Here is a 24677-nt window from a genome sequence, read left to right as displayed (position 1 = left end):
ATCGTCCATATGTATTGTGTTCATGTGAATACTTTGTAGCATTGTCCAGGTTCTTGCTCTTATGTGTATGTCTGACAAATGTGAGTCAGTGGCTCTGCTGGAGACCAAGCTAATATTACAATCCAAAAGCCCTTCGGGAAGACATATTGCAACTGTTTTTGCTGCTGTGGTCATTATGCAGCGATCCCAGCCACAGCAAAACATTGCTGACAGAGACACTGCAAGTCTTCAGCGTTTCCCCTTTAGTTTTTCCCCTAAAAGGCAATGCAATAAATGGATTATCCAGATACTCTCAGCCATCATTCAATATATGGTATGACAATTGTGTATTCCTCATGCACACCTGTTGAGACAAATGCTCACAAAACAGCTTTGCTATAAATTAGATTATCAGATGTTTTTAAAGCTATCGATTAAAAATCTATATTTTTTGTTCTACAGAATTCTGCATCCACCCACATGCAATCACAGTAGCATTGCCAGTATGTAAACACAATGCATACAGAGTTGGCAAAAACATGCATAGTGTAGAAAGCAGATTATATATATCAGTGTCTGCATGTATGTTTGTATTTTGCTGCAGGTAGGGATTTATGGCATCATGCATCCCTTCATCGATTTACATTTATTTATAGACTGGTGCAGTGCCCACTGTCACAGGCATATTGACGTCAGCAAAAGTAGACGTCACAGTGAGTGGAAGTTTTATTTCTGAGCTATGTTATCTGAACTACTGAAATAATAAATCATCACAGAGGAGTGTGACCACATCTGTGAGGTTGTTACCCCCAACATCGCCTAATTATAGGAAGATGACCCCAAATTGATCTAAATAACTTCAAACTTAACAAGGACAATATGTGATTGAAGTGCAGATGTTCATCGTTATTTCAAGAGGTTTACAAACGTTTAGCATTATATATTTATATATATATATATATCCCTATTTTTAAAGGTTTAAAAATAATTGGCCCGCTGACAAACAAGAAGTTTGTAAGTGAGAGCTGTTCCCTTGTTATTTCATGACAAATGCATCCATCCATCCATTTTCTGCTACTTATCTAGGTAAAGGTTGTGGTGGCAACCACACCCCAAAAATATCTAAAAGAGCACTCACAGTTCTGACAAAAAAAACAACCCTTTGGATGAATCTGAGACAAACTTGTACCAGAATGATGGGAAAAGAAACATATGAAGAATGAGAAAAACAGGTAATGATCCAAAGCGTATCATATGATCTTCAAACACGATGAAGGCAATATTATAGCAGGGGAATGTCTGGCTGCCAGATGGGACTGTCACAAGTCGCAGCATGAATTCTGAAGTGTACAGGGCTGTACTCGCTAAAGCATTCAGCTTAATTCTGCCGTAGTGATCAAACAGTGCTTCACAGTGGAAATACCCAAAACCATATTGCAAAAGCAACTCCAGAATTTCTCAAGGCAAAAAAAGGGGTTAAAATCAGTCACCTGATTTCAGCCAGGTAGAGCAGCTTTTCAGTTACTGAAACCCACAAACAAGCAACAACTGAAGATAACAGCTGTAAACATCTGACAGAGCATATGAAGGAAAGAAACAGCATTTGGTGATATCCATGGGTTGTAGACTTCAGATAGTCACTGACTGCAAAGGATTTTCATCCAAGTAATAAAATAATCTTTACATTTAAAATCCTGTTAGTTTGTTCAATTAATTTTGAGCCTCTGAAAATGGGAGATTATGTATAAAAATGTCTGATTCTGTTAATGAAACATTTGTGGAAAACCCCTTTAATCAAAGTATGCAATTCAATCACATCTTGATTGTTTAATTTAAAATCTACGTGGCGGTGTACAGAGGCAAAACTACAACAACTGTCAATGTATTTTACTGGTAATAGCTCCAACTAACAACATACTATACTAGTTGGGTCCATATATATTTGGACACTTACAAATGTTTGTTTTTTTACCGGTTTACTGAAACATATCCCAATTATAGTTATATAATGGATATAGACCTGATGTGTAGACTGTCAGCTTTAATTTAAGGCTATCCAGATTCAAATTGAATGAAGGATTTAGGATTTTCAGCTTCTTAACATGTGTCGCCCTCTTTTTAAAGGGAACAAAAGTAGCTGGACAATTGACTCAGAGGCTATTTAATGGGCAGGTGTGGGAAATTCCTTTGTTATGTCATTATCAATTAAAAAGATAAAAGGCCTGCAGTTGATTTGAGGTGTGGTGCTGGCATTTGGAAGACTTTGGTTTAAATAGACAACATGGGGTCAAATGAGCTCCTAAGGAGGTGATCCATGCAAGTGAAACAAGCCATCCACAAGCTGTGAAAACAGGAAAAAACCCATCTGATAAATTGCTACAATAATAAGAGTGGCCAAATGTACAGTTTGAGACACCCTGAGAAAGAAAGAATGTACTGGTGAGCTCAGCAACACAAAAAGATCTAGTGTTCATGGAAGACAACAGTGGTTTATGATCGCAGAATCATTTCACCTTCACAACAGCCAACCAAGTGAACAACACTCACCAGGAGGTAGGCTCCTGTCTAGTCTACTAATTAAGAGACGACTGCATGAAAGTAAATACATAGAGTTCACTGCAAGGTGCAAGCCATTCATAAACCTCAAGAATATAAAGGGTAGATTGGACTTTGCTAAGATCTAAAAAATCCAACACAGTTTTGGAAAAATACACAGAACAGACTGTCTGCTCAGATTCAGCTACGTGCAGTCAAACTGATTGGGCAGTATTTCATAATACACATGGACAAGGACCCAAAACATACAGCCTAAACAACCCAGGAGCTTATTAAAGCAAAGAAGTGGAAAAATCTTGAATGGCTCAGTCAGTCACCTGATCTCATGCACTTCACTTGTTGAAGACTAAACTTCGGACACAAAGGCCCACAAACAAACAACAACTAAAGCCGCTGCAGTAAAGGCCTGGCAGAGCATTAAAAGTGGGGAAACTCAGAATCTGGTGAGCTACACGAATTCAAGAGTTCAGGCCCTTTGCTTGCAGAGGGTATTTAACCAAGTATTAGAAATGAACATTTTATTTTCAGTTATTTAATTTTTCCAATTACTATTGAGCCCATGAAATGAAGGGATTATGTGTAAAAATGCTTTAGTTCCTCACATTTTTATGTAATCTTGTTGTTCAGCCCACTGAATTAAATCTGAAAGTCTGCATCTGAGTTGTTTCATTTAAAATTCATTGTGGTAATATATTTGTAAACATCCTGTAAACAGATACGATGGAGCAGTAGAGTTACTCCAAACATTTTGTAACATGTCTTGGAGCAATCTGCCATTATTATCATAGGTCAGATACACTCACCATGAAAAACACACTGCATGTGAGCTAACTGCGCTGTTTCTTAGAACAGCAACATCCTGCAGCAGTCTGCCAACAGATTCATCACCAGTGGAAATGGCTCTTTGTTAATTTGATTTGATTTCCCCAGGACAGTACAGCCTAGCACTCATACTCTTTTTGCCTCTGCTATGTGTGTGTGTGTGTGTGTGTGTGTGTGTGTGTGTGTGTCTGTCTGTCTGTGTGCTGCTGAGTGTGCACGCCTGCCTGTCCTCCTGCATGTGTCCATACTAGACAGTCTAAGAATAACTATCAGGAATTTGATGCTTCTTGTGGAAAAACTTCCTTTGCGGTGACAATAGCTTCTCCTTATCAGGAAACTTCTTGACTTAATAACCTTTAAAACTTTCTTTCAGGGCCTAATCTTTAAAGGCTGAAGACGATCGACATTTCCACCGAATCAATATGGCTACAAAGAGCATTGATTACACCAAAAAAAAAAAAAAAATCAAAGCAGAATCATTATGCTTACATGTGTCTTTTTTTATATCTGTGTCCATCAGAGGCCTGATGAGGAGGTGGTGGTAGATCAGGGAGGAACCAGCTCTGTGCTGAACATCCACTATGAGAAGGAAGAACTGGAAAGTGAGTAACTTGCAGATTTGTTGAAAGTTGCCCCCATGTGTAAAATACAGGGTCAGCAAGAATCCATCTGTCACAGTTTTGTGAAGATTTATTTTAGACCGTCTGACTTGTACTGCTGCAAGTATGACTTTCACTGGTACCAAAAAAAGCATTCTCTGTAGTTGTACATGGACCACGTAGCCTTTTAACAACAGGCCTGATAACCTATAGTCCTGAAGTGCCGCCGAGCAGGACACCCACCATAAAAAAAATCCTCAAGAGGATAAAGATCTGATCCAGTAATCCACGACAAAGAAGGAAAATGTATTGTTTATCCTGAATCTGATGTTCAGCCAGTGGATGGACTGTCCTCTCCAGCACCCTTGTGCACACCTTCTCGGGAAAGCTGTGATTGAAGCTTTCCCGAGAAGGGAAAGTTAGAACACGTCCCTTGGCCCTCCTCCTTAAAAAAGAGGACCAGCACCAAAGTATGCCAATCCCAGACCACAGTTTCCACCTTTCACATGATCTTGCAGAGGTTGCAGCCAAGACAGCTACACAACATCCAGCTCGTATCCAGCATAAGCACCAAGCTCATGGATATGGATACCAAGTTCTGATTTTACAATATAAAAGAACACTTTCCTGAAGCTATCGTTATTGCTTTCCAAAAGCTGAATTTACTCCCACTTTTTAGAAAGACTCAGCAGCCACACAGAAACATGTATGTTTATTTGGGGGGATGTGGGGGTGGGGGGTTGTTATTTTGGTGCATTATCTAAATGAACTTTTATTTCAGTGGTCAACTGAACATAAAAACTCAATATCTAAAAGCTCCAATCTGCTAAAAATTGCTTAAAAGTTTACTTGCTTTTTTGCAACCTGTATATATTGGCTCTACAGTATTAAACTGTATTAAAAAACGTAATTAAACTTAATCAGCTGGATCGCTGTGGCCCAATTTTACCTCTGACCACCCCCTCTCACTGCCTCACACTGAAGGCAACTCCAGAGTGGATTATACTCCAACCACTCACCAGGAGACCGGTTCCACCACCCAGTCTGTATCCTGAGGTGTTCCCAATTATATCTAGCTGTATATCAGTCTCATGCACTCGTTTGGGTCCTTTGTCCACAATACAAGTAATCTTATATGTCTCAAGAAGCAGTTTCAGCAGAATGGGATCAGACAACCAAAGCCCCCACCTTTGAGCACTTCCTGATCCACATTGCACCAGATCCGTATGGCTAACTATTTAGAGTACACTCCTAACGGGTTGCCAGCCTGTTGCAGACCCAACTTAGTGAGACAGACATACTCATACCTAATTTAGAATCACCAATTAACCCAACTCGACTAACTGGATGTTCTCGGACTGTAGTAGGAACCCAGAGCACCCAGAGTTAGCCCACACAGACATGAGAAGAGCAGGAAAACTTCACATAGAAAAGCCCCAGCCAGATGGTAGTTTCAAACCCAGCACTGCTAACATTGTTGCTGTGAGGCAGCAATGCTAACAGTGTAGTGTAGTGGTTAACATATTTGCCCGCCAAGTGGAAAAAGAGACCAATGTAGGATCTGGATCTCTGGCTGGAAATGAACCAGTAACCTCCTGCTTGCCAAACAAATGTATGAAGTCCTGTACTATGCTATGCTGAGTTGACCAGATGCTGATCAATAATGTGTGTCCATGAGTACCTGCATGTATGTTCACTCATCCTTCAAAAATAATAAAATTCATATGTCTCATGCAGAATTATTCTCTCAAAATGTTTAAAATCTATTTGTGTAAGCCTGTTGTTTATTTATTTATTTATTTTTTCAAAAAGACTAATATTCAAATAAAGCTCCAGTATATACAGTGTCACATGCAATCAGTCTCTTGGTTATCACACCACGCTGTTTTTGAAATTGAATCCACTAATGATAATTAATGATGGCAACAGTCAAGACTAATATAGGACAGGAAGGGTGTTGTTTTCTTATTTTCCCCGTGGAGTTTAACACCTATGCCTGAGTTTAATGGCTTTCACTTTTATCCTGCATGCTGAGAAATCATAGGACACATTATTCCTTCATGTTTTTTCCCCTCTCAGTGTTTGAAGATAATTCTTTTTCCAAGCGCTAAATGCTCTTAATATTGTGGGTAAACTTAAAAATACCTGTAGAGAGTAAACTAATTGCACAAAAACAGGTCACATAGATGGTCTCTAGTCAAATCTTGTAAAATTACTGAAACTCTCTCAAGATAACCATCAGTTTTAAATTTTGGTTGCAAATCTTCACCACACAGCAATCAATTGACAGCAGGAGCAAAAACCTCTTCATTGTGAGTCTCTTTGGGCTAATGGGAGCTATTCTTGTTTCATCTTTATTATATAAATTAACAATAAAAATAGAACATTTGAAGACATCTTGCATCTCGGATTAGCCTATTTGCATAATAACTACTTGTTTTGTCAATCCACTAAACTCCTTACAGTCTTTTCATCAGATAAAATGAAGTTAAACTAAAGTGCATTAATAATGTGCAACTAATGAAACAGTCTGTGTGACATTAAAATGCTCGCATGTTTACTTGATAATCAAAGATACTTTCTTTTTATTTTTCTTGTCTTTTTTTGCATCGTTTTCAGGTCACAGGACTCTGTTTGTTGGGGTCCGGATGCCCAGGCAGAGCCATCGTCACCACAAAGGTCATGGTTCCCGCCACCGCAAGAGAGACAGAAGGGCAAGCAGCATTGCAGCACAACAAAGCGAGGAGCATGAGACAACCAGTTCTAGTCATGGTAGCCCATACAGAAATAAACACATCAGAATTTTTCTTAGGCTAACCCATTACTTAAAGTGTTTTACACTTTAGATGCACTATTTTGGCTCACCAATCAGATGGAGCCATATAGTGACTTGCTAACAGGACCAGCACCCATAGAGTAGGTAGTGGTTGTTAAACAAAGCCTATCAATATTGTGGGCACTTCACACATGCAGGACTCCAGGCTAAAATTGACAAACCACTAATTAGCTAACACAGAACAGGAACAAATCAGCATGCTGCACATGTGTACAAATCTGTGTTAAAGTATGTATGCATGTGGGCTCAGAAGCCATTAAAAGGCATGTAAGGACAAAGTAAGAAATGTTGTGTTTTGGAAAGTCTTTTGAGAACCTACAGGTCACCTCTCCTTCCTCCCACACATCATCAGACACACCATCCCAGCGGGTCCAGTTCATTCTAGGCAATGAGGAGGACGCTGAACACGTGTCCCATGAGCTGTTCACCGAGCTGGATGAGATCTGTGTCAAGGATGGCAAGGATGCTGAGTGGAAAGAAACAGCCAGGTCAGGATATCTCCTCAGGGAGCTGTTGGTAACAGTGCTTAGCAATAAGGTTTCTGACAGCCTGGCAGCTCTACAGCGGCACTATTATGAAGAGGGAAGTCTACAAGAGGTAGTTACACTTAAAGCTCGCTGAAGGTTAGCTCAAGGTGAAAAGATCAAAAGCCGGGAGTCAAACAAATATGGCTTATTTGTGCTGTTCAAATGCCAAATCTCAGTTTCTCGTGCTCACGTACAACTTTTTTTATTTTTTATTTGGTGGTGTGAACCACTGTACAAGAGATTTAAAGCACGTCTATGCGTGGGAAAGAAAAGCAGCTTTCCATTTAAAGTTGAATGCTCCCTATACACTTAGCTGAAGAAGAAGTGTATTCATCATACTTCAAGGAATTGCTTTAAAAAGACCCGACGTGAGTCAAGCAGTCCCTATTATAGTCATGGTTGAGAAAGCATAGCGTCTGTTCTCAAGGGCTATTTTGGAAACAGAAAATCAGTATAATATCATGTAGCAGTGGAGCAGTAACAAGGAAATTGAAAGCAAAAAAAACAACAATGACACAACATGACAGATTTTCCGTTTTGTGACTTTTTTGACAAATTAATAACTCAAGAATAAAACTGGAGCTTCAACAACAGAAAGATTAAAGCCCAAACAACACCTATAGAATTAAATCATTAAAAATAAATAAATGCAAATAAATAAACACAATAATAAAACATTTATCATATTATTTTTATTTTAATTAATACTTTATTTAAATATTCCTAATGTCTGCAATCATAATAAATTACACTGTACACTGCACCCACATTATCTACACATATAGAGCGACACTATATGTGCTCTAACAGCCCTAAACAGCCCAAATACATTGAAGTTACATATCTGCAACCAGAATGAGACCAGAAAGCCAGAGAAGACTGAACAATGGGCTAATGGTGCCCTTTACAATCAAGCTCTGATTGCAGAGCTACTGCAGGAGTCAGGTTAATGCTTTGTTCAAAAGCACTAATCAGGTGAGGAACATTTTATCTGCTGGGAGATGATGTACAGCAAATGTACCAAGTGGGGACTATTATAGAAAACTGACAGTAGATATGCTTAGGAATAAATTATACTATTGACCTTCTAAAAAATGCAAAAATGAAGAAGAAGTGATAGAAATGCTGTTTGTTTTTTTAATGGTAGCTGAAAAGAAGCTTTTGCTAAAGCAAACATTTCTTTACATGTTATTCTTTATATACAGTAACAGCTTGTTTTGGCTCAGCTGTTGTCATTTAAATGACACTTTGTCAATTTATAAGATTCAAATTATATTCTTAAGTTTTATAAAAATAACCTTTTTATTAAGCCTCTGTATGGTAGCCTTTGTAATCAATATAGCGAATTAAACAGAAGGAAAAAAAAATAATAATAATACTTCACATGTGCTCCAACTTGCAAGTTGCTAAATAACATCTCTTTATGCTGCAGATGGCTGAAGTTTGAGGAAGATGTGGAGGATGGTGGAGAAAGGTGGAGCAAGCCTTACGTTGCTACGCTTTCCCTCCACAGTCTATTTGAGCTGCGCAGTTGCATTATCAACGGCAGCGTATTGCTTGACATGCATGCTGACTGCATTGAAGAGATCGCAGGTGAGAACACTTGTATGTTAATATGACTCTACCCGAGTGCTCTATATAAGAAGGCAGGTTCAGACTCATTATTAAGGGCGAAACAAAACTTATTATTGGTCTTTATCGTGTGCTGTTTTCTCATGTTTGGCATATAATTGTGGTCAGAAGTTTATATACACCCATTATGGGCATGAAGGTCATGGTCATTCTGAACTTAATTATTTCTTTGAAGTGTTCTTTTTCCAGGATGGAATCATTTCACTGCATACATCTTTAATGACTTTAAAAAACAAGGATTGCTGTTTGTTTGTTTGTTTTTTATTGTTTTGTATTTTCTCTAATTTACCGGGTCAAAAGTGTACACACACACAGCATTTGTTTCAATGCTCCTTAGTCAGTTGAATCTTGACCAGTTGCTTTTGGTAGCCATTAATAAGCTTCTGGTATAATTCTGGCTGTATATTTGACCACTCTTAGCAGAATTGGTAGAGTTGATTTAAATTGCTTGGTTTTCTGACATAGTACACAAATTCTTATTAAGTTTGACTTTGGAAGACCATTCCAGAAGCTTAATGTTAGCCTGTTTTATCCATTCCAAAACCAGTTTTGACATGTGTTTGGGATCAGTGCTTTGTTGGCACATCCAGTTGTCAGTTGTGTTTACCATCTAGCTGTTGGAGGTAGTCCTCCTTTTTCATTAACCCATCCGCTTTGTGTAACATATCAGCTGCAGAGCATCATGCTACTACCACCTTGCTTGACAGCTGGTACAGTGTTCTTATGTTTGAAAACCTCACCTTTATTCCTCCAAACATACCTCTTATCATTTTGGTCAAATAACTCAATCTTTGTCTCCTCTGACAATAAAACTTTTCTCCAGAAAACCTTTATGTGGAAAGCTAGAAATTCAGTCGAACTTTAAGGTGTTGATTTTGGAGCAGAAGCTTCTTTCTAGGTCGGCACCCTCTCAGCCCACAGAGAGTAAAACTCACTTCACTGTAGTCAGTGACGCTGGTCTTCCAGTAGTTTCCGGTTCATGGCAGGCTTGAGCCTCGGTGGTTCCTGAGTTATATGTGAACATGAAATTTCCTCTCATCTGAGGGTGACGGTTTGGGTGGTAACAAAAGAGGTGACATGTCAATATAATTTGTATTTACAATAGTTTGAACGGATGATCTTGGAATCTCTAGTTGTTCAAAAATGGCTCCAAGAGATCTTCCCAACTTTTCCATTGGTCTGCATATTGGCCTGTCCAATAGTCCCATTGTCAGTAATGTCATGCTAAAAGATGTAACCCCAAACAAATCCAACCTTATACCATTTATTTGTCTGTTTTTCTCCACCTTGCTCTATAGAGTCAGTTCTTTAGCTCATGTTACTTTTATTACTATGAATCAGACTCTAGCCTTGCCAGAAAGTTGTTATCCGAGAAGAACAACATACACGACCGACTATATTCTTTTGGACTCAGAAACACAGTTTGCTTCTCTTATGGTAACTTTGCAGAACAACCAGCCTAATTCTAGGCAGCACATAAAGCTGCAGTTTGTGTAATAAACCTGAGCAGAAATTGTATTGCTGTCAGCACCTTTACACCTGGTTCTATTTTACTTGAAAATTGCAGCTGAAACTGTGATTGCATAAAATCGACTTTGATCCAAATTCATTTGCATGCAGACAAGTAATAAACTTTGCACCTGCATTTATTTATGCACGCTCATGACTGGATGAGGTAATTATGCACATCATGCAAACAAACACACAGACACACACACAGACACACACACACACACACACACACACACACACACACACACACACACACACACACACACACACACACACACATAAACAAAAATAACAAGAACAAGTGAGCAAGCAAGGCCTGATAAAGTTCAGAAGTGGTGAGAAAGATGGAGAGATGCTGATTATTCTGCAGTTTCATGTGGACAGATATTGACTTAACCCTTTAAACTTTCACCTTCTGTTCAACAGTGAAAGATGTCTGACCAGATTGGCTTGTATTTGTTTTAAAAGCAGCAGTTACATAAAATTAACATGTGTTCCATAAATCAAGGAGGGTATAATGTTGAGACATTATGATTTCTAAATCACTGGGTTTACTATTTGAAGAGTTATTTACTGCAAATTGATAACAGTTCTATTCAAAGTAACCAAAATGCATTATGCAAATATGAGCTGCTAGATGCTGTTGATGTGGAACACTAGCACTCTGATCATACTAAACTCTGAGTTTATGAGTTTGACCTGCGTTGCAGACATGGTACTGGACCACCAGGAGGCATCCAATGAGCTGGATGACAGCGTAAGAGTGAAGGTCCGTGAGGCGCTGCTCAAGAGACACCACCACCAAAACGAGAAGAAGAAGAATTTGATTCCCATTGTACGCTCCATCACAGAGGGAGCACGCAAACAGTCAGAACCTCATCTGATTGGTGAGTTTGATGGTGGATGTGACACACAAGCGCATCCTGACTTGTGCTATCTACATCAAAGTAGAAGTCATGTCTTGGTATAAGGCCAAAATTGGCTTTTTTTGGGGGGGGGGGTTACTTTGGCTGTGTGCTGAGGGGCCTTGATTGAGTTTTTTTAATTGTAATATTAGTTAAGATTTCCAGTTCAAATTATAGTCATGGTAAAAATACATAAAAAAATACATGAGAATAAAAAGTAAGTCAGACTGAGTAACAAGCATATATTTCTTTCAGGGCGATATATTTTTAATTCATCGCTGTCAGTTTGGACTTGGCGCAACAACTATCATATTTACTGACTCTGAATCATTTGTCTCCTTCCATCACACATGCACATAAACACCCTGCAGGGTCAGCCACATCTCCCCAGCCTATTCAATCCAATGAAGCAGCTAAGAACGGTGCTGGACAGGACAGCACTCAGGTGGACCTGAGTAAGGTAAACAAGCAGGCTGTAGAGCAAATGTTGCATTTCTATAGATGAATGCTATTTAAAAAAAAACCAGAATACTTGTAAATATGATTATGCTAAACAACAACAACAGATCTTATTTTGCATGTGTGTGTGGGGGGGGCTCTCAGCTCTGAGAATGCACTGGAGACCTGAACTGGGATGCTGTAAATATAATGAGAAACAATTGTGTCACATAGTGCCCCCTACAGTGGAACAACACACAGCAGTGGCCCATCAATAAAGGTACTTTTATAGCCTCCCAAGGGGTTGCCATAGCAGATGCCCTTTCTTACTCAACACTCCCATTTATCCAGGCTTGTAACCCCCTGAGGTTGGGTTTTTGTGTTTCCTCTCAGTATCAAACAAGAGTTTTTTCCACATGTAAGGCAAACATGTTAACCACAACAACATAGAGCCACTAACAGCAGTCCACCAACGAAAGACTAAAAAGCAGTGCCATAAAGCCACAGACAAAGGTTTCCATTGAGCACTGGACCTGCTCGGTTCTCTACAGTTAAGTTAGTTACTGCAGTAAATGAATAAACAACACGCTAAAGAGAAGAAAATTAAGGACATTAATTCTGGGCAGACAAGTTACAGTAGCATAGAAAAGAAAACTGGAGACAAATGAAGAATAGATATACAAAAATTCACAAACAACGTTTTTAAATACCGTAACAAAAATCCCAATCGACTTACATCATAACATCAACATTGAGTTCAAATCCTGTACTGATATTTGCATCTGTCCTGTCTGAACAGGTGGATCTGCACTTCATGAAAAAGATCCCAGAGGGTGCAGAGGCTTCCAATGTGCTGGTGGGAGAGCTGGACTTCCTGGAGAGGCCTATTGTAGCCTTTGTGCGCCTTTCCCCTGCTGTGCTGCTCACCGGACTTACAGAGGTGCCCATACCGACCAGGTAGACAGCTGCAGCTCCCTGCTTTAATCATAAAATCAAATTCAATATTCCAGAAACTCTTTATAAACTGAAATCCATCTGCTGACAAATATTAGGTTCCTCTTCATACTTCTTGGCCCTGATGGGAAGGCTCAGCAATACCATGAAATCGGTCGCTCCATGGCAACCATCATGACAGATGAAGTAAGCACTCAAATCAAATGTCAATCAAAATAAATCTGAGTATCTCTCTTGCAGGTGTAATGAGGCTGAGTTTTCTATTTCTTTTGCTTTTTTCTGTACCAGATTTTTCATGACGTAGCATACAAGGCAAAGGACAGAAGTGACCTTCTAGCGGGAATAGATGAGTTTCTAGACCAAGTAACTGTCCTGCCACCAGGAGAGTGGGACCCCTCAATCCGTATTGAACCCCCAAAAAAGGTCCCATCTCAGGTACATAGCTGCAGTCAATTAAAGATATTTGTACAACAAACATTTATTGGCAATTGGTGTTATTATAACTGTTGGTTCAGTGTATCATAATTTTGCATTCCTTGATATCTGCAGGAGAAAAGGAAGATGCCTGGTGTCCCTAATGGCACCGTCTGTCAGGAAGAGGAAGAGCTGCATGCTGAACACCACGGGCCAGAACTGCAGAGAACTGGAAGGTTTGCCCAGACTTCTTGCTTCTGTAATGGTGACTGTAGAAGGCATATTCAGACAGCAGGGTGTTTTTTCCCCAGAAATGTAACCCTTAAAACAGCCTGCAGTTAGGTGCCTTAATGGATGTGTTGCAGCCTGGGCCTGAGTTTAGCACTCTTCACTGTGTTCCCATTTGCTCCGGCCACGAGATCTAAATTTGGATTTGTGAGGAGCTCAGGTGGAACAGACAAGTGACAATTACCAGTGCGAATGTGGCAGCCTGAAGGAAGCTGGAGACGAAAACATTTTACTTTATTCTTTAAAGAAAAGGTTGTCTTTGAAATCTTCTTTCTCAAAAATATTATTTTTATCTTTTCTATTTACATCCCATACAGCACAATTTTTATTGAGGTACCAAAAAAAGTTCCATTTTATTGAAATAAAGGTTAGTACAATCACATCTTGTCCATCTTGTCTACAACAATCATTTCAGGCAACTCCATTTTAACCCATTTTTTTTCTTCTGATCATCGATGTTATCAGTTGTCCAAATTAATCTTAAAGTAATAACTTGAATTTAGAAAATAGTAGCAACTATCCTGCCAAGAGTTAAATTAGATGATTATAATGTCCCCTTTGTGTGCTAGCTGTGTAGCTTGAGCCAGGAGCTGTTTATCTCAGTTTAGCATAAAAGACTTTGAGAGGTAGATGAATGAAATTTTGTTGTTCTCATCCAGCAGCGAATGTGCACATTTTCCACAGTGCAATCTGAATTCTACACAGCATAAAAAGTCACTTGAATGCTGAACATGTGACGATCACAGGCTCCCTCCTTAGAACAGCGGGCTGTTTGGAGGAGGTCATGACAGAGTGTTGCGCTACAAGTCTAAACTGCTGCTAAACTACTGATAAACTTGCCCTGCTGAGCCACTCAAGGCCTTTATGGTGGCTCCAGATCTTTTGCAGGTGTCTTTCCTCAGCACTTTTCCTATTTACATTAACACAATAACTCGAAATTATTGTGATTTTATTGTGAGGCTGTTTCAAATGTTTGATACAGCACTGATTAAAGTTGAAGAGTGACAGGATGATGCTATGGCTCATAGTTTGTAGGTCAATTAGGTGACTTATGTGCTGCAAGGAGCTGTGATCTGTCACACACCACAATCCCAGTGAACCTTTCTACAACACCACAGAGCCACTAGAAGCAGCCATTAGACTTGAGGACTATAAAGCAGTGCCACAAAGCCATTACACTTGCTAGTTTCACTATAGTTAAGCTAGTTATTTCAGTAATTCAATAAGTACCATGCTGCTTCCTTACTCACTAGGGGTTGGTACAGCAGGTAGTTACACGTTTGATTTGGCTGATTTTTTTCCCCTTGTTTTGTTTTTTTTTTTTTTTTTTTTCATTTTTTACACTGAATGTCAACCCCAAATGGATTTGCGTCTCCACCCCAGATCAAACAGGGGAAATGTTGCTCGTTAGGCAAATGTTAGTACCAGTTTTCCCCCTTTAAGTGTCCTGAGTCCATGTACTGTACTGCCTTGACGTGTTTTTGCAAATACAACCCCCCCCCCCCCAAAAAAAATAGAACTGTTTCTGAAAATATTCCATGCTCATCATGTTCCTGCAGTGAGGATATGTCAGGTTAAACTGTCTTTGTTTACTGAACTAGTCCTCTTCTTTCCATATGTGCTGCGATCAGGTTATTTGGTGGTCTGATCCTTGACATCAAGAGGAAAGCTCCATTCTATTGGAGTGATTTTAAGGATGGTGTCAGCCTCCAGTGTGTGGCCTCCTTCCTCTTCCTCTACTGTGCCTGTATGTCTCCTGTCATCACCTTTGGGGGACTGCTGGGGGAGGCGACAGAAGGACGTATTGTAAGAGCTTAAACACACTCAAGGACACATTCACAGTACTATATTGTAGTTATATACTGCTGTGTCTTTAGGCCATTACTACCACAGCATCAAGACTGAATGTTACTGAAGATTGTATAGCAAAGGTTACAGGCTCTCTGCATTTGCAACATATGTTGTAGAGCGCCATTGAGTCCTTATTTGGTGCGTCTATGACTGGAGTAGCCTACTCGCTGTTTGCTGGTCAGCCTCTCACCATCCTGGGCAGCACAGGTCCTGTTCTTGTGTTTGAGAAAATCCTCTTCAAATTCTGCAAGTATGTACAGGACTCACAACAGCTTCCTTGTGACATCATTATCGCCAAAATGACATTTGTCCCTGTTCCCCGCTGTGCTCTAACTTTAGTCTCTTCTCTCATTTCCTCTCCTCTCCTCTTTCAGGGACTACGACCTTTCTTATCTGTCGCTGCGGACTTGCATAGGCTTATGGACAGCCCTGCTGTGTTTACTGTTGGTTGCCACAGATGCTAGTTCCCTAGTGTGCTACATCACTCGGTTCACAGAGGAGGCCTTTGCCGCCCTCATCTGCCTCATCTTCATCTATGAGGCTTTGGAAAAACTGTTTCACCTGGGAGAACTCTACCCTTACAACGCATACAGTGATTTGGACAAGCTCACCCTGGCATAGTCAGTAACTCAATTTCCTCGAGAGTTTACCATAATGTTTACGCTGTAGCTTTTTCACTGTTCGTTCTTTTTTTGCCGATCACTTTCCTGCTCTCCTCATCTTATGCCTGACTTGTTCTGACTACTGAAGAAAAAGACACATTTTTATAAGCTGATGTATAGTTCAATTCATTGTGTGTGTTATGCGTCTTTGTCTGTAGCTGTAAGTGTGCAGAACCTGATAATCCAAGTAATGAAACCTTGGAAATTTGGACTGAGAGAAACATCACAGTCTCTGCTGTACCCTGGACCAACCTGACTGTCAAGGTAACGTAACTATGTGGGAACACACATCTAATGAAGTCTAATGTTGATATAACTTTCATAATAGCACTTGCCACATTTGTTCCAGCTTGTTTACTTTCCCAACTTGTTAACATTCAACTAACCCCCTCACCTTCCAATGTGCAGCCGACCTCACTTAAGGATCTTTGCAAACACTGACAAGGAGACTTCAATTAAACTCTCGCTGCTGTGTGTTTAGCTAAGCACACCAAAGGCCATTTTGTTTGTCTGTTTTATGTCTTTTTTATGCTCTGTAGACTCTTCCAGTCCGCCACATAATTCTGATAAAACAGTTTTATGTGATGCATGAATGAATGTGATGCATTTATTGTAACAGGATCTCTGTTAATCTCTGTAGGAGTGTATCAGTCTGCACGGCCACTTTGTTGGGACAGCATGCGGTCACCATGGCCCCTACACCCCAGATGTCCTTTTCTGGTCTGCTATCTTGTTCTTTTCAACGTTCTTCATGTCTGCCTTCCTCAAACAATTCAAGACTAGCCGTTATTTCCCCACTAAGGTAACTAACCACGTCATCAGTAATAGATTAGTAGGCACTGGCAATAGCATTAAAACTTATTGCATTGTGTTAATGATCATTAATCTCGTAGCCTTGTTGTCTCTTCTGCTCAGGTGCGGTCTATGATCAGTGATTTTGCAGTGTTTCTTACCATTGTTTTTATGGTCCTGATTGACTTTGCCATTGGAGTACCCTCCCAAAAGCTGAAGGTGCCAAGCAAATTCCAGGTATAGAGGAACTGTATAACTTGCACTTCATGATATAAAACCATTGAGGATGATTAGCTGCATTATTGCATTATATATCTGGTAATTACCTCTTCAGCCTACCAGAGATGATCGTGGTTGGTTCATCAATCCAATAGGGCGAAATCCATGGTGGACAGCTTTGGTTGCATCTATTCCTGCTCTTCTCTGTACGATCCTCATCTTCATGGACCAACAAATAACTGCTGTCATAGTCAACCGCAAAGAGCACAAACTACTGGTAAGACAACATTTTTTTTAATCATATTAAAATAAGTCCTGAAGCTTTTCTGATTTTCGGACTTCTTCCATACAGAAAGGCTGTGGGTACCATCTGGACCTGCTGATGGTGGGAGTGATGCTGGCCGTATGCTCCATCATGGGCTTGCCCTGGTTCGTGGCAGCCACTGTCTTGTCGATCTCTCATGTCAATAGTCTGAAGTTGGAGTCAGAGAGCTCAGCTCCAGGAGAGCAGCCTCGCTTCCTGGGGATCAGAGAACAGAGACTTACTGGCCTGGTCATCTTCCTGCTCATGGGCTTATCTGTATTCATGACTAGAGCCCTCAAGGTTAGTCAGAGAAGCTATATAATGGTGGCCCCCTCTGGTATATTACACGAGTCAGATGTGCAATATACCTACTATGACAAGTAAAGAAATAGCTGCTGTAAAAACATATATAATACTTATAATGGAAGTTAATGGATAAATTAGCTGATAAAAATATAATGTCTGTTTTTTCAGCTCATTCCTATGCCAGTGTTGTATGGTGTTTTCCTCTACATGGGAGTGTCTTCATTAAAAGGCATCCAGGTGAGGAACTATCAGCACGATTGTGCAGTTGACACAAAAACAAAATATACTGTGATTATGATTATTTAGAAAGCTCTCCTTCCTTTAATCTGGTGGCAGCTGAAGGTGCCTTGTCCTGGTGTGATTGAATACGCCAGCCATTGCACAGATTGCCGATCCATCACACGACTAACACAGAGAGACAGGCAACCACTCACTCTCCAATCCTTACCTGCAGCCAAATTAAATAACCAGTTGATCTAACGAGCATGTTTTTGGACTGTGGAAGGAAACCCACACAGACACAGTTAGAACATGCAGACTCCGCGCAGACTGGTCTTTGCCAGTGAGGAGGTTCAAACCAGGAAAAAGTGGTTACTCCGGCCCCTTCTCGATGCTTGCTGCTGTATATATTAACACTCTGATGAACACATCAGGAGCTCCTCGGGGTTCAGTATCTTGCCCAAGGGTATTTTGGCATGCAGACGGTTTTTGGAGAATGCCCGAAACAATACTACACTATGAATAAAGTACTTTCAAAAAAAAAAAAAAAAAATCACCAACTCTGACTCAAAACTGCAAAATAATTAAAACTGTTCTCTTGTCCTCTCTTGCTGGATGCCCCCTGCTGCACCCTTGCCTTTTCTAATTATAATGCTGTTGCAATTAATCATGGCCTGACAGTTTATTGTCTGAACTAACCATATGCATTCATTCTTTTTCCATATTCACCATCTGTCTCTTGGCTTTGCTCTCATTAATTTGTTCTCTCCTTTGCCAACTTCCATAACACCTGCTTTCATCTTTACCACTTCTCAGTTCTTTGACCGTCTGAAACTGTTTGGTATGCCGGCGAAGCACCAGCCAGATTTCATCTACCTGCGACACGTTCCCTTGAGAAAGGTGCATCTGTTTACTGTCACCCAGCTCACGTGTCTGGTGCTTCTCTGGGTCATTAAGACATCACCGGCGGCCATAGTCTTCCCCATGATGGTGAGTTGACCACAACCATTCCGTCTTACCTAGTGGATCCGTATCTTCTGTTTAAACACAGAGCCTGTTTTCTGCAGGTGTTGGCTCTGGTTTTCATCCGCAAGGTGTTGGACTTGTGTTTCTCCAAGCGAGAGCTAAGCTATCTAGATGACCTAATGCCCGAGTGGAAGAAAAAAAATCTTGACGATGCCTCGAAAAAGATTGAAGAGGTAGTCTAAAGGGAATTTTAAAATGCAAAGGTCACCTTTTGTGAATGCATAAATGTGCACATATTGAGCGCGTATGTCATGGATTTGTCTCGCAGGAGTCACAGGTTATGCTCAGCACAAATAAAGAAGATTCGACTACAGTTCAGATTCCCATGGAGAAGACCAAGCCTGCTCAGGCTCCAAAAGCCCACGATCCCAGGTGAGCACAAATCAAATTCAAATTTAAATAATAGACATCATATTTGGAGTGGTAAGATTATATACAAGGGTTTTTGTCACTTTCCCAGCTACCTACATGCATGCTTGTATTTATATACTAGTGTGTGTTGTTCTGTTGTGCCACCTGTGAGTGAGACCTCTCCCTAAACCCTCCGGTTCCTTTCCCTGCTCCTCAGGTGTGACCCCTCTGATATTAACATATCTGATGAAATGTCTAAAACCACCGTGTGGAAATCTCTCAACACCAATCAAAAGGACACTCGTCCTTTGACTGCTAAAAAGGCAAGGCCACACCCCTTATTTTTCCTCACCCCTACAATCTGGAAACATTCCTGCTTTATATTGTGCTCATCTGTATCTTTAGTATTTTAACATTATTTTGTTATTCAAAACTCAGGGATGCTGCCTTGTGCTCTGTGCTGTCTTAACTCAGCCTTTCCATGTTTCGCCCTGCAGGTTTGAAGAGATTGCATTCATCGATGAGTAAAGGATGTCCAGATTCATGACAGACTCGACTGCATCACTTGACTGGACAGGATTTGGCTGCTTCAACCATCAGCCACTTCAGTGCTCAGAAAAAGGAGTTTCCACAGTTTCTACCAGCTACCCATAAAATACACGTTTCTCAGACACACAGGGAAAGTCAAGGGTGTAGAACATCCATCCATTCACTTCTACCTTTGTGAAGTTTGTAAATATATAATATATATATACCGTACTACATATATATTGTTTAATTTCCCTGAATCAAAGCTCTAAAATTCAAATCCCTACCTACTTATAGCTCTGGCCCTCACCACTCCTATATCTTAAACACCTTGGCTTGGAGTTTTGTTTTTATTAGGCACATATAATGTCAACCTTCTTACACCATCTGAACAATCTTAAACAATATTTAGCTGTGAGATTCCAATACTACTGAACGTGCAACTTTTAATTGAATTGTGGAGAGCAGTGATATGGAGTTGTACTCTAGAGGCAAGTCCTGGAGCTGCTCCACTGACAGTCACAGAACTGTTTTCTGTTTCAAACCATGTAGTCATATAAAGGTAACTGGGACGTACCATTTCAATTAACCATACTGGTTCATCTCCAAAAGATGGTCACAACATTTACATGGGGGTTTTGTTTCAGCTTGTATGAGTCAAATTTAGTTTGCTTTTAACTAAAAGAACAGTACCATGAAAACAGTGAGAGTGAAACAAAATAGTAAAACCTTTAACCTGTACCGCTCCACAGAGCTGAGGCAAAGCGCAGATTTAAGTAATAATTTATTGCTGGTTATCAAAAAACCTTGTGTCAACAAAAAGTAAACAAAAACAATGATTGATATGTTTAATATGGTTGATTATTTGGTAGACTCATCAGAAAACGGTAAATGAAAGCACCATCAACAATGTGCTTTTTTTGTGTAATGTTTCCTTTATTGGGTGTTCATCTTTAAATTAATGATTGTGTAAGAATCAAGTCTGTTATACCGACAGCACCCTGTGTGTTCGTTTTCTGCTTGTATTCTTATTTCTTTACCTCAAACAAGGCCACGAATACTCATGTAAGGCATTTTGGATAACATCAGGTAGGAAAAAACAGAAACGTGTGCGTATCAAAAAATGAGGGAGGCTTCAGGATTTTATTTTAAGCAATAATTTACCCACGGTCCACCCAAAACTAATCATACTGCTGCTTTTTATTCATCAGGATCCTTTCTTACTAGTGCAACTTTGTATATTCATCTTGAGCTGGACTCTGAAGGCCTTCCTCGCACTTTCATTACATGTTACACTATAAAACAGTTACAGTTAATAAAGTGAAGCTATTTGAGCAATGTCAACTTCATCTGAGACCTTTCAGTCTGCATAAACAAGGTTGCACTGTAATGTGGGCCCTTGTGTTTAATAACCTTCATTAGACCAACAGTCTCTGCTATAGTTGCACTTTCTGTAGATAAAAAACATTGATATATTTTATTTTAAGAAACTCTATTAAGCAACTAAATTATTTTAATAAAATGTTACAGTTATTTATTATTATTATTATTTATTTTTAGATACAAAGTCACAAAATATCCTCTTTGCTTTCTGTATTCTAAAGCTGAAGAATGCAGCACATAACTAATGCTTTGGTGAATGTCTTGCCTCCATACAGTCGTGGGAGACACCTGTTATGTAATATAATGCGGTCGACAATAGAACTGGCCCAATTGGTAATGAAGAGTTTCAGGTCAAAGTTATACAGCCATTTCTGTCTGAAGTTCGCTAACATTAGCCGTCATGAATTAACTTAGTAATATTTCACAAATAACAATATCCTGTTAACAGCAGTTCATTTTCAGGGATACTTCCTGAACAGTCTTCATCTGTTCTGTTTAAGTGAATTTGATCCAAAGTGCACAAGTAATGTGTCACTGTAAAGGTGACACCTCTGTGACACGTGTGAAAGTTTGTGGAGTGTGACTCATGTCATGTACTTCTGCTTTGATTCTGTCAGATATCTGAATGTGAGTTGAGTGCAGCCATAGCTAAATTCATTAACGGCATGAATAAAATATTATTGTGTAATCATATGAGTGAGTGCAAACAGTAGCTGATGCAATGTAAAATTAAGGGTAAAAAAAAGAGGATTTGACCAAAATGTAAAATCACTGTTAAAAATCCAGTGTTTAAGGATTGTAAATGTGCTGTTGAAAAAAAAAAGAATCTACAAGTTATTTTGGTGACTTTAAACCCTTTGATGTCTATGTGAATGTACGGTAAATATAAAGTAAAATGCCTTCATTGCACCGTAGAATGATTGCATAAACATGTAGCCAGGAGATTCATTCATTAGGTGGATGTGACTATAAATATATGTGCAATACCAGTACATGCGTGCCTGTCATAGACTACATAACCATTTCTTGTTGTGCTGCCTTTTCCTGCACCATTGACGTTACATCCCTTTTTGTTTCTGGGTCCAGTTTTGGATTGTTGTACTGAATCGTTATTTATATTTTCCTGCCCACTTCATTTTTACATGTAGGTAAAGGTGACATCTGTGCACTTTGTCCTTCTAATGAGTATAATGTGAAACCGATGTCTCTTTCAAGGACGAGGTGACAGTAGAGAAAAATGTAGTTGTAGAGGGGGGAGAGGAAGTTTCCACTGAGAAGAAGAACACTTGTACCGCGGTAACATTAATCCTACAGTTTCGGAGCCATAGAAAGAGCGATGCCTTGTCTCTTGTATTAGTCTTGAAAGAAATAATTCTGTTTTATATGTATATCAAATTTAATTTTTGACAATGGAAAATGGAAAATAAATAACTACAGGTAAAACTGAAGAAAAATGTGTTTTATGTCATTTTGCCACAGTTCTTGAATGCACGCCACCAAAATGAGTATTTACATGTTTGACCATGCATATATATCAGTGTATTTAATGACTTTGTCCACTAGGAGGCAGCAGAGTAACAATCCTTTCTAGCAGGTTCTGACCATAAGGACTTTGCCCTTCTAATTTTAAGCTAAATTCAAATCTGTTGCATCGTTGTAGAAAACATAAACACTAATCTCACCCAAAACATCCTGAGAAATACTCAGAAGGTTTTTCAAACTTCCTCCCTTGTGTTGCACCCTTCCCCCGTGTGAGAATACAGTGTGCACATCTGGAGGTGATCCTGACTGCAAAGGAGTTGCCTGTGGGAAGTAATATGCGGTTAAAGATGCACTGCACTCTGTATGCATACATCCAAGTGTCCATATGTGCCTCAAGGGTGTCATGTGATCTGACTCCCAAATGCTCCTGATTACAAGCAGCTGGCATCGCCTCAGCCAGTGAGAGAAGCTTCTGGCTGTGACATGAGGTTGAGGGAAAGAGCTGGACAGGATACTCAAGTTTATTTTAAATGAATCATCAGCTTTCTTAGTTCCCCACAGTGCTTCGAATGTGGTCAGCTAGTCAAACTAGACATGACATTTACCCACCATGGAATTTCAGTTCATCTATTTGTGTATTCCATTTATTATTATCATCTCCCTGGTGCAATTTAATTAGAGGTGAAAAACTAGTTTAGCCTCAATGCCCTTTCTTCAAGACTTAAGCATTCATATAAAGTCTTTGTGTCCGGATGAAGGTCCTTGCTTTTGTGAATGAGAACTGAAGAAACATCCTGAATGTAACATTTGGCTTTTCGGCCTCGACAGAAAAGCCAAATGTTGAATAGTGAGCTTCATTTGAAATGAATACATCTCAGTATAATGCAGTAATTTGTCAATGTGTGTGTTTACTGCTGTGTTCTTTTGTGCATTATTCATTTAATCATAAACATGCCCACTTTCTTAGTTAGATGTAAAAAATATTCGAATTCCATGCCCGTACAGTAACTGGGAAACTGCAAATGTCAACTGCTTTGTCTGGCGTGCTTAAGAAGAAACCAGCAGAAAGAATGACAATCATCTTGGTTTCTTCTAACCTAATAACAGCAAACACTCAGCTGCTAACTTCTGACATGCACGGATTACTGAAGGTAACTTTTTCCTCGGTACAAAGTGAAATACATGCTCACAGACAAAACTGTTGGTCTTTGAGCTTGTAGCTTGAATAAGATCTGACCAAAGCGATGGTGTGTTTGGATTTTCTTCTTCTTTCTCTCTCTTTCTCTTTGAATCACTGAGCTGTTGTCCCCTTTTCTCACTGAACAGAGCCGGCTCTCAACTTGTCCCTCCTCTCCATCAATCTCTGTCATAAATCTGTCACACGGGGAGAAAGGGAACTGCTGAATACAGATTTGTCAGCAATTAATCTAACCTCTATTACCAGACTTGGATATTGTGTCCTCTATGCCAGAGAACAATAAGCCACTCCAACACTGAGCGCTGTGCTGCATGTGTGTGCGGTGTGCAGTCTTGTGTCTGTCTGTTTGTGCGAGGCAGGGCACATGTATGCAAGCAGTTAGCTTCCTTCAGTTAGCTGGTGTTTCAACTGTTTGTATTTTTAAACACTATGAATAAAATTACTCTTTTGCCCTTGTTTTCAATTTCTAGACTGACTCAACTCAGGAGGGTTGTTAAAAAACTTTACACCTTTACACTTCTTTCAAGAAAAAACAGAACAATGAATGCCTCTGTCAGAAAGTTAGAGCCTCTAACTGTAATCTTCCAATTGAAAATTACTGGAAGAGCAATGTTATTTAACCTTAAAGAGACACTACTCTGAGCATAAGGCTAGCTAACTGACACCTTGCAGATATAGAGAATCCGGCTTTAGCCGTGTTGTCGGGGCCTAAATCTGTGTATACAGTCACATATGTTCTTTATGGGGATGAAGCACTAGTTTCCCACAAATGAAAATTACATTTTGAGGTGAAGACATTGTTGGGGTGGGTCTATTAGAGTTTAAGTAAGTGTACTTGGCATAAATTCAAGTTAATTAATAAATCCTCTGAATACTTAAGCAGGCCCATTGCAC

General features: G+C 39.7%; 1 protein-coding gene across 3 annotated transcripts in view; it reads left to right on the top strand.

Annotated features, from left to right (window-relative positions):
* slc4a8 (solute carrier family 4 member 8) overlaps window positions 1-24677 on the top strand; it is a 33259-nt gene extending 8582 nt beyond the window's left edge. The window contains exons 2-25 of one of the 3 annotated variants that reach the window (XM_085160803.1): window positions 3878-3959; window positions 6576-6728; window positions 7145-7280; window positions 8752-8912; window positions 11174-11350; window positions 11740-11828; window positions 12606-12763; window positions 12859-12946; window positions 13049-13195; window positions 13310-13410; window positions 15094-15268; window positions 15430-15563; window positions 15688-15933; window positions 16134-16239; window positions 16616-16777; window positions 16891-17004; window positions 17102-17263; window positions 17339-17590; window positions 17765-17833; window positions 18632-18805; window positions 18883-19014; window positions 19110-19213; window positions 19410-19515; window positions 19690-24677. In XM_085160803.1, the coding sequence (XP_085016929.1) occupies window positions 3878-3959; window positions 6576-6728; window positions 7145-7280; window positions 8752-8912; window positions 11174-11350; window positions 11740-11828; window positions 12606-12763; window positions 12859-12946; window positions 13049-13195; window positions 13310-13410; window positions 15094-15268; window positions 15430-15563; window positions 15688-15933; window positions 16134-16239; window positions 16616-16777; window positions 16891-17004; window positions 17102-17263; window positions 17339-17590; window positions 17765-17833; window positions 18632-18805; window positions 18883-19014; window positions 19110-19213; window positions 19410-19515; window positions 19690-19695 (3234 nt within the window). In that variant the 3' untranslated portion in view covers window positions 19696-24677. The remainder of the gene's footprint in view (window positions 1-3877; window positions 3960-6575; window positions 6729-7144; window positions 7281-8751; window positions 8913-11173; window positions 11351-11739; window positions 11829-12605; window positions 12764-12858; window positions 12947-13048; window positions 13196-13309; window positions 13411-15093; window positions 15269-15429; window positions 15564-15687; window positions 15934-16133; window positions 16240-16615; window positions 16778-16890; window positions 17005-17101; window positions 17264-17338; window positions 17591-17764; window positions 17834-18631; window positions 18806-18882; window positions 19015-19109; window positions 19214-19409; window positions 19516-19689) is intronic. The other 2 variants (XM_085160805.1, XM_085160804.1) reach the window with 2 other exon arrangements.

This window comes from Neolamprologus multifasciatus, chromosome 5 (assembly GCF_963576455.1).
Source record: "Neolamprologus multifasciatus chromosome 5, fNeoMul1.2, whole genome shotgun sequence".
NCBI lineage: Eukaryota > Metazoa > Chordata > Actinopteri > Cichliformes > Cichlidae > Neolamprologus > Neolamprologus multifasciatus.
Note: the sequence above shows the minus strand (reverse complement) of the source record. Positions and strands in the feature narration are given on the sequence as shown.